This window comes from Cercospora beticola, chromosome 6, assembly GCF_033473495.1.
Source record: "Cercospora beticola chromosome 6, complete sequence".
In the NCBI taxonomy this organism is placed as follows: domain Eukaryota; kingdom Fungi; phylum Ascomycota; class Dothideomycetes; order Mycosphaerellales; family Mycosphaerellaceae; genus Cercospora; species Cercospora beticola.
The window spans coordinates 2,992,656-3,005,359 of NC_088940.1; the positions used below are offsets into that span (position 1 = coordinate 2,992,656).

At 52.2% G+C, this 12,704-nt stretch overlaps 4 protein-coding genes across 4 annotated transcripts; 3 read left to right on the forward strand and 1 right to left on the reverse strand.

The window, feature by feature from the left end:
* Positions 1-577: 577 nt before the first annotated feature.
* On the forward strand, positions 578-4,836 carry RHO25_010217 (uncharacterized protein; the record flags this gene model as incomplete). Its single annotated transcript, XM_023601732.2, has 3 exons — positions 578-1,209; positions 1,264-3,363; positions 3,411-4,836. The coding sequence occupies 3 exons, from the start codon at positions 578-580 to the stop codon at positions 4,834-4,836; spliced, it is 4,158 nt and encodes a 1,385-aa protein (XP_023453571.1).
* Positions 4,837-6,223: 1,387 nt separating this feature from the next.
* Positions 6,224-6,954, forward strand: RHO25_010218 (uncharacterized protein; the record flags this gene model as incomplete). The annotated part of the gene is made up of 3 exons (XM_023601733.1): positions 6,224-6,365; positions 6,415-6,487; positions 6,546-6,954. 3 exons carry the CDS (start codon positions 6,224-6,226, stop codon positions 6,952-6,954), a joined length of 624 nt encoding a protein of 207 aa, XP_023453572.1.
* Positions 6,955-7,394: 440 nt separating this feature from the next.
* Positions 7,395-9,317, reverse strand: RHO25_010219 (uncharacterized protein; the record flags this gene model as incomplete). Its single annotated transcript, XM_023601734.2, has 3 exons — positions 7,395-7,586; positions 7,665-8,905; positions 9,128-9,317. 3 exons carry the CDS (start codon positions 9,315-9,317, stop codon positions 7,395-7,397), a joined length of 1,623 nt encoding a protein of 540 aa, XP_023453569.1.
* A 1,523-nt stretch (positions 9,318-10,840) lies between these two features.
* RHO25_010220 (uncharacterized protein) lies at positions 10,841-12,199 on the forward strand (the record flags this gene model as incomplete). The annotated part of the gene is made up of 1 exon (XM_023601735.2): positions 10,841-12,199. The coding sequence occupies one exon, from the start codon at positions 10,841-10,843 to the stop codon at positions 12,197-12,199; it is 1,359 nt and encodes a 452-aa protein (XP_023453570.1).
* Positions 12,200-12,704: the final 505 nt, after the last annotated feature.

A 12,704-nucleotide genomic window follows, 5' to 3' on the forward strand; every position in this document is an offset into this window, starting at 1 on the left:
GCTCAGCGACGCAAAGAAACGCCGGTAATATTCCCCTCAAAAGGCTGATATCAGATTCCGCATCCATCCCAGTAGTTAGAGAGCGGCAACGCTGCGTCGTAAAGATGGAGCCAACAGCAGCAGCCGCCGACACTGGATCGGGTCAGGTGCGACCTCGAGACGCCGTCGCCGTCGCAGGCGCGCAGCCTCGTTTGATCCGCGCAGCTGCACGTGAGGGGCGTCTGCCGTGCATGCTCTAGACTCCGGCGTGGGCAGAGCTGGAAGCTAGCAAAAGACGAAATTGAACCTTTTCGCCGACGTATTGGGCGTCTTCGCGCACGGCTCTCTGTCTGTGGAACACAGGCTGAGGAACAATAGCGCAGTTCGGAGCAGCATCGCGCAGCTTCTGGAGGCGATCAGCAAGAACCTTTGTCTCTGCATCAGATCGAGAGTGCAGCTCGTAGAACACCAGCGAACGACAGACGATGATCCGATCGAGCCCGCTCCAGCATACGATGTCACGAAGGTCGCGTGCCGACGAATTGGTCGCCATGTCGCGAACCTGGTCAGATTTGCGGCGCTGATACGATTGCGTAGTATGCAGCAGTATCGTGAGCGCAGTGAACATCATGAACCTTTGGATCATGATGGTCTGCCTCTCCGAGACTATTTTGACAAGGTTGTTACACGAGTTCTGAAGGAGACATTCGAGGACACGGACATGGCAGGGTTTCTTGACGGCCCACCACAAGATATGCAGCAAAGCGTTCCACAGAGGATAAAACAGACCGTGACTAGCCGGTGGAAGCGTATATGCTACCATATTGCTCGCTACCAACAATTACGAGCGTCGGACAGCCCGGCTGAAGAAAACATGGATGATGAGGACACCTTTATGGAAGATGTGCAACTCGACGCAGGCGTCAAACACGCTGTTCCCTTGGGAGGCGATCGAATCCATGTTTCGAAGAACGTGGTCATACCTCAGCACGAGAAAGCCACCACATTTCAGGGGTCTTTGAACGACCAGGTCAAAGTGCCTCAGCCGCAGAGTATTACCCCCTCCGTAGCGTTGACAAATGTTGCAGGGTTCAGCGTCCGGATGCCCAAACTAAGAAAACAGGATGTTACGTATGAGAATGGAATGCTCGAGTTCCTCTGTCCTCTATGCAAGATCCCGCAGCAGCTGCCGAGCGATAAGTCTGCTGTTCACCAACATCGGGCGTGGGAGTGAGCATACAAACGGCAATATTTGGAATTGCAAGGAACACTGATCATTCGCAGGAAGCATGCATTCTACGATCTGGAACCTTACATTTGCCTTTTGGATTGCAAGACGCCAGAAGCCACTTATCGCACTTTCGAGGACTGGACACGACACATCAACAACGAACACGCTCGTTATACTTGGCAGTGCCAAAATTGTACACAGTCCTGCGATAATCAAGCTGCGTTTGAGCATCACCTGCAGTCCCAGCACGAAGCCAAGCTGACAGCAGGCGAACTAGCCTTCGTAGCCAAGACTTGCGAGCGGCCTGTTGCAGCATTCTCGGCCTGTTTCTTCTGCGGGAAATATGAGCTGACCGGGCAAACACAAGCCGAGAATAAAGATGCTGCAGCTGTGCGAGAACGGAAGATGATGCATTGTATGGCACAGCACATGAGATCTTTGGCCTTGACATCTTTGCCGGATCAACTGTCAGTTTCAGATGGCTCTGCTGAATCAGCAGCAAGAGTCTCAGATGCAAGCGAAGCCTCAGCCCCGCTTCGGACAGTCACTCAAAGCAACGCCAAGTCGACCGATCCGAGTAGCGAAGCCTTTGAAAGCATACTTTCTCAGCTCAAAGTGCAATACGAGGTGACAGATGGGCGAGCAGAGTTCACCAACGAGTGGAGACTGAAGTCTGATCTAATGAGCTCCGACAACAGGCCTGCGGACCACGAGGAATTGATGCTGGACCCAGAAGCTTATTCCCAGCGGTATGCCACCGTATTATCAGCAAGATTGAACTTTGTTAGCAAAGATCCGCCACGATGGGATGGAGTACCATTTGATGTTCAGGGTGAAAATGGCTTTGCTTCGTATCCTGGACTACCACAACAGGAAGGGCAGGATGGAGGTCCTTCGCGCAGTATGAGTTTACCGGGCGTGGGCCAGGACAGTCCCAAACCGCCTGCGTCCAACAAACATCACAAGTGCCCATATTGCGAGTTCGAGTTCAGGCGACATGACGACCTCAAATCGCATCTCCTTACTCACAGCCAGGAAAAGCCGTACGTGTGTCAGACGTGCCAAGCACGTTTCCGGCGTCTGTCCGATTTAAAGCGACATACCAAGAAGCACACGGCCTCCAATCTAGTTCACGGTGGACGGTCATTTGATGAAGATGATAGTGGCTACGCGTCATTGCATCAATACCAGGGTGGCCTAGTCATGCCAGATTCCAATCCACCTCCCAGACCGAATTTCGAAGCAAATGCCATGTTTCAGGAGCCCTCGAAAAACTCGCAACCTTTCTACGGTCAGCTACCCGAGTCTTCATCTGTTCAAGACCCGTTCAAATTCTTCGGCGTCAAAAATCCGCGACTGAACACCGATCTACCCCCTTCCATAGCAAGTTGCGACATTCACTGCCGCTCGCTTTCAATAGGAGCTTGGAAAGTTGTTGGCCGAACTGTGAAGGACTTATCAGTCTATTATTGGGTCGATCAGGCGGTAATAGCATACTTTTTCAGAGGCAACGGCATGGGGTGCAAAATTGAATATCCCTTCGCGTGGATCAAACATATCATGGCAGATGAACTTGTCATCGAGCTAATCAGGCCGCCAAAGTTTTACAGAGAAAACACTGCCAATTTCACCGGAGAATTTGTCGAGTGTAGCGACTTCACCGACTACAAGCAAGCCAGTCAGATCATGATACACCGTCTCGAAGGACACACCGAACTTGTATGCCAGGAGCTTAAAATCATGAAGTCACTTGACATATATCGGCAAAGACACGACAATGCTAGTGCTGCTGTGGACAGCGGACTTCCATATCCATATGCTAACATGATGAAGCGTCCGATCGATAAGTTCCAGACGCTTGATGAATGGGAAGAGGATAGCCTCTCGCGCTTAAAGTCTGGACAGGACCCCTCTGCTGCCAGCAGTATACGCAAACAAATCCTCCATGACGACGGAGAGAATCATCCCGGACCAGTCCGAGATGCTGTCGTGACTTCTGACCATACGACCCTCAGGATGACACAGGAGCGCATGGGTAACGATTTTCGTACTGCGGCTAGACGGAGGGGAATGCTGCCCTGCATTTTTCACATTGGTGAGCCACTCAAATACCCTGATCATACTGGGACTTATGAGTTCACGTCGCAACTGCTGTAAGTACTGCGATCCAAAGACAAACCGCTATCACTAATCTGTACAGGCGGCACTTGGCGTCAGTGCACGGATTTCATGCTTGTCAGAAGTGTTTCACATTGCGTGCAACGGCTTCACAGTTGCACGACCATATCTGCAAGAAAAATTGTGCAAACGCAAGCTGCAGGAGGGCTGTTCTCTTGGGGGTGGATCCGCCGATGGTTTGCCAATGCATTACGACTCAGGAGGAACAGTGGCAAGAGCTCTACAAATTGCAGTACAATTCGTTGGACCAAGCTGCGACGAGTAGGACTCCGGAGGAACAATGGCAAGAGCTCTACAAATTGCAGTTCAATTCGTTGGACAAAGCTGCGACGAGTAGGAATGCCGCTCCATCCACCATTGGGGGCGATGAGGATACCTTACATGACATTGATCGTGCTGGCGAACTCAAAGTATCGAAGGATGGACAATTACGTGGCGGTCGTGAGTATCAGTGCAGAACCTTTACGCTCCCAGGCCGTGGCACTACGATTTACATGTTAGCTACTGAATGTGCTCGTGTACTGGGCTACCGCGACTCTGACATTCTGTTCAACGAAAATCAGACTTTGGGCAAGATTATCATAGGCCAAGCGGAGAAGGATGACCTACTTGGTCGAAACATCTTGCCGCGCTTTGATAGAGCCCGACAAGTTGCCGTCGTTACAGCTCGATCAATGTTCAGGCAATTCGGAAGTCGTGTGATTGAGGACGGGCAGCCCGGACGCGACGATTATTGGGAAGCAGATGCTCAACACCAAGTTTTTGCAGGGTTCGGTCTCCCCAGCCCCGGGTTTCTCAATGAGTTCCAAAGCCATCCAGGCATCAGAGATCTCGTTGGAAACAATCCTCCCGACCGCTACGAGGCCGTATCTCCCCTTCTGCTGCCCATTGACAGCACAAGTGCTAATACTTCGCGAGATCCGCAACAGTCACACCAGCCACGCAAGGGGCGGAAGAGGCCCGCGACATGCTGCTTGCCTTGCAGTGAACTCAATATACGCTGCGACCTAGGCGTGGAAGGTTGCGTGCAATGCGCGAGGGCAGGTATACCGTGCCGAATGCGCAGCGCGAATGCTGAGTCTTCGCGAGATCCGAACGAGCTACGTGACCCACCAGAGGCACAACAAGGCCGTGCGGAAAGCTGTCTGGCCTGTAGAGAACGGAAATTACGCTGCGATCCAGGAGACGATGGCTGTCTGCAATGCGCGGAGCGAGGGACACCATGCCGGATGCTAAGCCGCCGCAGAGTAAAGCCATCTGGGCCAACATCTCAGTACCCAATGCCACTGGAGGAGCACGAAATCACTCAATCGAAAGCTCTAGAGACTGTACGACCTGAAGATACCATGGACGTGGATACGGATGAAGAGGGTGGCCAAGTTGTTCACATGGCACGGGTTCAACCAGGTGTACCTTTGAACACAAGTCCCGTTTTGAACAAATTTTGACTGAGCCAAGTGCAGGAGAAGCATATTGTAGCGGCTCATTTGCGAGCACTCAACAAAATACATCGAGGTGCAATGGAACCTAATCAACAGATCCGGCGCAAACGTAGCGTTGGTGATGCTCGCGACTTGCGACACCTCATTTGTCTGCCAAGTGTTGCGATTGCTTCCAGCTCTTGTTTGTTTCATGACTTGGCTCAACAGATGACCAACACATCGCCAGCGAGCAGCCTCACGTCTGGAGGACGATGAGGCACTCGCTGCGTTGCGAAACAACGTATTGCTCCTCTCATAAGCATCGAGATGCTCGAAGACGCACAGCGCCATTCGAAAGTCTGACAAAAGTAGCACGCATCACGACCAGAAGAGTGTCGGTCGGGACGATAAGAGAGCCGGTTTGTCTAAGCTGACGATGCATGCAATTGCAATCATGTGATAGGCACATTCTGTCGAGATGTGCGTCCAGAGCGAAAGAGCGCAACGTACAAAAACGGCACTTCAATGTGGAGAGCAATATAGCTGAGGCCTAAACGACTGCGTGGTGCTTCAATGTGCGACACACTGGCTGAGAGTTGGCTGGAACACGCTCGGTGACGAAGCTCGGAGAGGAGGGGGTTTTCCCCTGCCAGCGCTGAAGGTTCAAAGACGATTATCAATTGGCAGTGCATTGATTTTCCATTGAGCGTGTCGCTCGCAAGCAGCATTGTTGTCCTGCTGGGCTTGCCTATTCCAGTATCGCGGCATTCTGGTCTACACTACGCGAAGCGATGACGATCACTCGCTGCAAGCGACCTTTCAACTACGTTAACACTGTCCACCACGAGCACCGGCATCACGCACCAAGCGTCCGCTGGTCCGCAATCTATTCTGCCCCTCACAATATCATCCTCAACCAAGCTTTCAATAAAGGCTTAATGCAAACACGCATTCCATCTTGCAGCCACCTTCGCTTTTTGCCGGGAGATGCGTCTATGTGAAACGGGTATAGTCGTTACTCAAACTAGCTGCCGAAGCAGTGGATCATGCCCCGTTTCAGCATCGATTGCAAGACGACTTCTTGCAAGGCTAGACCACAGCTCCACTTTAGCCGACAACGTGTTGCAGGACTATCCAACAGCAGGTCATAGGGTCGCAGCCAAAATATGCGTTTGATCAAATGCGAAGACATCGTTGGAGATGACTGGACAGACCGTGCATGAAGACCGCGAGTTGGCGTAGATTCTGTTCTCGTCAATTTACCCGGCATGTTTGGGACGACACTGGACGGTGTCTATCCTCTCGGCCAAGATATATAAGCCCAGTCTCGGAAGTCTTGTCGACGATAAACTTCCTCCCAAGCTCCTCATCACATCCTGGTCACTCAGCCTTCTTCGGCTCAATCACAACAACAATGAAGTTCTCTTTCACAGCTCTTCTTTCTGCCGCAGGCGCAGCTCTGGCAGCTCCGGCCTCCCTGGAGGAGCGTGCCACTCTCAACTATGTGCAGAACTACAATGGTGCTGCTGCAAACTTCAAGTACAACCAAGGTGCAGGTATGTAGCATGAGCCCAAAATCAGGAATCAACACTAATACTTGAGCAGGCACCTACAGCTTGAACTGGAACGGAAACACCGACGTCGTAGTCGGCCTTGGCTGGACCACAGGCAGTGCCAGGTAATATCCACACCCACTACCCTCCCCTCCTCCTCTCCACCACTAATCCCCACCCCAGAACCATAAACTTCTCCGGCAGCTACAACCCCGGCAGCAGCGGTTCCTACTACACCGTCTACGGCTGGCTCAACTCCCCCCTAACCGAATACTACATCGTCGAAAACTACGGCTCCTTCAATCCCTGCACCGGCTCCGGTGTAACCCAACAAGGCTCTGTAACCTCTGATGGCTCAACATACCAAGTCTGCACTCACACCCAAGTCAACCAGCCTTCGATCGTCGGCACGGCAACTTTCACTCAGTTCTTCTCTGTGAGACAGAGTAAGCGGACTTCCGGGTCTGTTACTACTGCGAATCATTTCAAGTATTGGGCTACGAAGGGCTTTGGGAACAGTAATTTCAACTATCAGGTTTTTGCGACTGAGGCTTTTAGTGGGTCGGGGAGTGCGTCGGTTACTGTTTCTTGAGGAGTTGCGGATGTGTGAGATGAGGAGTTGTGGTGGTGGGTGATGCTTGATGCATGACCAACGAAGAAAGTTCGGGAGAGCAAGTACTAGCTACGCTTTCCAGCCACTCGTTTACATGTACGCTTTGGAATGTTTGGCTGTGTGTATAGCCATTTTGAGCCAGGTCCGCGACCAAATCATTCTCTCTCATGAAGAAATTGCACAGAGCATGGGCAATCTTTCTCCAATAAAAGCTCAGCATGGGCTGCTGCAAGTGTACTGGATCTTCTCTACAGCCCAACCCAATCGAAGTCGGACTGGAGACCAAGAAATCGCCATATCTGTGACGGATGGTTTGTTCTCCTGGTACGGCTTTGCGAAGCAGGCATATACACATCATCTCTCTCGAACGCTTGATGAGACGAGTAAGATGATCTTCAATGAAACAGTTACGTGTACTGTTATCCATCCCAGGCCCCCTCAATAGCCCCAGCCTCAACTTGCAACTCCCTCGAATCCAACGCATTACGATCCTCCTCGTTCTTCCTCTCTGTAACAACAAAATTCATATTCGTATGAACATAAAACCCGACAACCATTTCATCAAAAGGTTTATCAAGCCGGCAAGGTTGGAGATTGAATCGCAGTAAAGTCTGCGGTTGGAAAGAATCAGTAAACAAAACGGAACCATCGTTGTGAAAAAGAAGAGAAGCAAAATTGGGAAAACTCACCTCCAAAATCGCCTTATTCAACTCCATCATCGCAACGCCCCTCCCCAAACATCCAAACCTTCCATACCCAAAACATAACCCCACCGTATCCGTCATCCTCGCGATCCTCTCACGCTCTTTCTCCGCATGAGCTGCCTCATCCACGCCCTTGCTGCTACTTCTTAGAGGCAACCACCTCTCCGGCCTAAAAATCTCGACATCCTCCCCAAAAATCTCCTCATGCCTCATCATGCCCCAACTATTCCAACCTATTTGCGTACCTCCAGGCACGAATTTCTCCTCGCCATCGACGTCGATTCGGACTCCGTCGTCAGGAACGCGTTTGGCTAAGAGGCCGGTGACGGGTGGATATATTCTTAGTCCTTCCTTGATACAGGCTTGCAGATAAGGTAATTGCCTTGCTTCCGAATCTTGGATGACTGGTCGTGAGATTCTACCCTCGGCAATGCCAGCTTGGGCTTCCGCGAGCAAACGCTGCAAAACAGGTGGGTTTGTGGAAATGAAATGTAGAGCCAGACGGAGAGCGGAAGCAGTACTGTCCGATCCTGCAGTGATTTGGGTCAGAGTTTCGCTTTCGAGTTCGCCTTGCGTGAGACCTTTGTTGATGAAGGCGCTCAGCATGTCTTGTCGTACGACAGGTTTGTTGCCAAAGCGTTCGCGGACACGATCAGCTGCGAAGCCCATTACGCGACCGAGACCACGTTTGTCTGTGCTTTTGGGGAGAGCGGCTTTGAGGAGGGGGAAGTTGAGGAGTTTGGTCAACTCGGTGTAGACGCCAAAGACGATGATTGCAGGAAGGAATTGTGCCAGGTTCTCCAGATATCCGAACGGATCTTCATCTTTGTCGAGAAATCCGAAAGGTTGGCCAAAAGCGATTTTGGAAATGACATCTAGGGTGAAGAAAGACGTGACACGTCCGAGATCAACAGTCTTGAAGATACCTTGATCAGGCTTGTTGAGATACTTTTGGCTCAGAAGTTCATGCATCTGCAATAGCTTCTCATCTACTTCCTGCTCCAGGTGGAAGTTCTCTTTGCCGGAGTAGCCTGGAGCCATGCGGTTTCGGATATCGGCATGTTTCCTTTCGTCGATGTATGATGTGATGTTGTCGCGCTCGGGATGAAGCTTGAGAGCGGCATACCAAGGACCTCGTGTAAATGGAGACCGAACTGCATTCATGCGCTTGAGGATTTCAGGATCCGAGGAGATGAGCATGCCAGGTGCGATGCGTGCCGTCGAGCCTGTTCTGGTCAGCCAACATTTTGGACATGTACACCGCGGGTCTGGACTCCGGAACAGGTGGAGGAGCGAGGTGTTGGAGCTGTAGCAAGGTGTGATACATCACATTTGAATATCCATGCGCCCTCTGTGGCCATGCCGTGCCGCACGCGCGCAGCTAGTGTAACACAGACACGAGATCGACAAGGTATATATGCCATTATAGGAAATCGCATCGAACATACCATACTTTCGATTGACATCTGTGAATATCCTGTTCATGCGACCGCTACCCTGAGTTTTGAGCAGCCATAGTCTTGACCACCCGCTGGACCAGTGGCCACCAAAGTGCTTGAGAGCGAAGTACTGCCGGGATTTGCGGAAGATGAAAAGAGCTAAGATTGCAAGTACGAGCAGGAGCATTGAAGGAGCCATTGCGCTGGGATTCCGTAGACGTTGTGGACCCGCTCGTGAGCTGTCGTTGGGAAGCAGCTCAAATCCTTTTGCCGTTTTTGAAGATGTGCAGAATTTGTACTCAGTCGAACACCAAGTCCTCGGTATACAGGTCCTGTGGACTTTGAACTTCCTGAATGGGTTGAGAGTGCGTTCTCAACTATGCTGAGCAAGCTGTGGTTCAAAGGGGCGTTTGATTGGTTGTCAATGACGCTTGTTTCATGCCACCGGATGTGTAATTCCTTCCACGTGGGAAATCTCAAGTCGAAGCTGTACGTGCCCTGGCCATGGCATTCGAGAATGCGATTGAAGACGTGAAGACAAGAGAGAGTACGTGCAAGAGCGTGGGCAATCAGCGCACGCGAGATTGGCACTAGTGTCGGCAACGAAAATGCCCTTGACACAGCTTGTGCACCCGAGGTGTGCATCCAGTAGGCTGTGGGGTTGAGTTGAGTGAGCGAGCCCTCCATGTTGCCCATACCGGGCCATGATAGGCTTGATCTCCGCATGATGTCGAGTTTTGGCAGGCTCACCGTGTTTGCCGCAATGCGATCTTTTGCCAATCGATGCAGCTTTCCACAGCCAGCCAACAGCGGTTGCAGCGGTCGGTGAACGGGGTGGACAGGAGATCTCCGGGTGGCTGCATTTTCTGACTGCCCTTTTCGCCGTGCCTGTCAGTCCACGTGGCGATGACAGGCGAGGACTGCCGGGATGAGAAAAGTCGCCGCTGGACTTGTTCTCTCCATATTGCGAGTTGGAGTCGCTTTGCCGTGGTCTTCGATTGGCAGATGGAGGGCGGCCAGAATTGGACAGGGATTGCGGTCTCCATCCTTGCTCCTCTCGCGTGTTCGGCCAGTCCGAGGCGCGGCGATGTCTGATGCCGGGAGGATGGCAGCGTGACGCCAGAGACGGTGTGGTTGAAGTCGAGAGCTAACAATGCTTCAACAGGGTCGGGAGGCGGGGAGCACTGTTCCACCCGCGCTGGCCGGCGTCAAGCTGCAACGTGAATATGCAGCAGAATGTGCAGTGCAGCGGCGGCCATTTCCAACGCAGGCAGTTGCTGTTAGTTGCTGTGTGCCAACGGGCGAAGTCGCGTTGCGGGACACGAAAGGAAAGGCAAGCTCTGCATCATTATCGCTTAGATAAACGGCTATGCACATCCTTCTGGTCTGGTACCGAAAAGCCGCGCGAATCGTTGTCGATTCCCGCCATCCTTACACAGTTTGACTGCAGAGCTTTGCTTGAGGCGTCTCGTTCGATGCATCTGAATTCCTTTCTTGGCAACAGCGTCGCGCTCCGCCAGAGATGAGCCGTGCCGTGTGGTCGTGAGAGCTGTTGTCAGTACACAATCATCTCGCTCCCGTCACGCGCATTGTATATTGAGGCGGAGGAGTGAGAGAGAGGTCGGAACAAAGAACACAACATTCGCGGCACTGGCTCCGGGCAATCCAAGGGACTCAAAATCTAGCCAAGCCCGCCGATCTTGTACGATCGAGCAGTGAGCAATGGCGGAAGACAACAATATTCCGCGACCTGGCTCACTTAATGGACATGATCAACAGCGAGCGCCAGCCTCAGCTAATAGCTCCGCTAAGCGCGCGCCGCCGAACAGTGCAAACAGCAACAATGACTCAGACGAACGCCAGGCCATCGAACGTGAACTTGCAGCAAAACTACGAGGCACAAGAGATTACTTCAACAACCTGCCAACCTCAGATTCAAATGCCGCTCCGGTGAACGGAAACTATGCGCCGACCAGTAGCGATACACAGCCGCAAGCAGCAAATTCAGATCCGCAGTTCGTCGTCGCCAACAACAATGGCGACGGGAATGCTGGAGATCAACAGCAATCGCAGGTCTCCTTTGACGCAGGCCAGAACGCCGAGGAGCAATCTCTGGAAGTCGACGAGCTAGATACTGACTCTGCTCTTGGCAGTGACACAGAGAGTCAAACGGCATCCTTGAGCGAATCCATTTACAATTATCGGAGAGAACACGGTCGGACTTACCACGCATACAAAGATGGCAAGTACATCTTTCCCAACGACGAGCGAGAGGCGGACCGCTTGGATTTGCAACACCACTTGTTGCGGATAACGTACGCCAACAAGCTGTACTTCGCGCCTCTCCAGAATCCCAAACGTTGTCTCGACGTCGGAACAGGAACCGGAATCTGGGCAGTGGACTTCGCGGATGAGTGGCCGGAATGTCAGGTGATTGGCATAGATCTCAGCCCAGGACAGCCCAATGTGGTCCCACCCAACATCAAATTCATAGTGGACGATGCGGAAGACCAATGGCTGTACGACGAGAAGTTCGACTTCATCCACGCGCGCCTCATGTCGGGATGTTTCGCAGACTGGCCAGCTTTCATTCGTCAAGCGTATGACAATCTGGAACCAGGCGGCTGGCTGGAGCTGCAAGATTATGGCCTGCCGGTGAGGTCGGCGGACGGAACACATCTCGATACCCACATGCTGCGCTGGGGCGAGTTACTCCTCGAAGCGGGTCGAAAAATGGGAAGACCACTGGGTTCAGATGTCAGCGAGCATTTCGAAACGTGGCTAGAGCAAGCTGGGTTCGTCGACATTCAGCACAAAATGTTCATGTGGCCGACATCTAGCTGGCCTAAGGACCCATTCATGAAAGAGTTGGGCAGGTGGACGCAAGTAAATATTATTGATGGACTCGAAGCCTTCTGTTTGGCCTTGTTGACGAGAGGACTTGGGTGGCAAAAGGAGGAGGTCGACGTGTTTGTTGCGAGGATTTCGAACGACTTTCGGAACAAGAAGATTCACGCATATTTTCCGATGCCAGTGGTATGGGCAAGGAAGCCTTTTCCGGGAGAGATGGCGTTCCATTGAGGTATGGCCAGCGGCTTGTTCAGTTCTATACATTCATCAGCAATGGCGAATGTGATGCTGTCCCTGTTCTCAGCAGTTAGTCATATATCTTCGAGTGGCGAAAACTCTGCTGGTCAGTAATAACATCGACAGTCTACAAATGTTGTTGGGCCTAAAAGTGTCTTTGTCGCTGACCATTGACGCCGTTCGCCGAACGCGTAGTACGCGCGCGTCAAGTCGTGCACCTGAGGCGTCATGTCATCAGTCTACACATCACGCCACAGAATGAAACTTTTCGCCATTTCCGACGCTGAAGATGGTCTTCCTGAAGCCGTGGAAAGACGGCGTAGGTTGCAAGTGACATCGGCCATCACAGTCTGCAGTTCTCGGTGCCCTGGCTGCCGCGACTTGCCGACGCGCGCGTATCGTTGTATCCCCGCATTCGGCCGATAACAGATAAGAAGGCGTTCTTGCATCATCGGCTGGCGGATGGAGCACCGTGGCAACGCCAGACATGTGAAGGCGC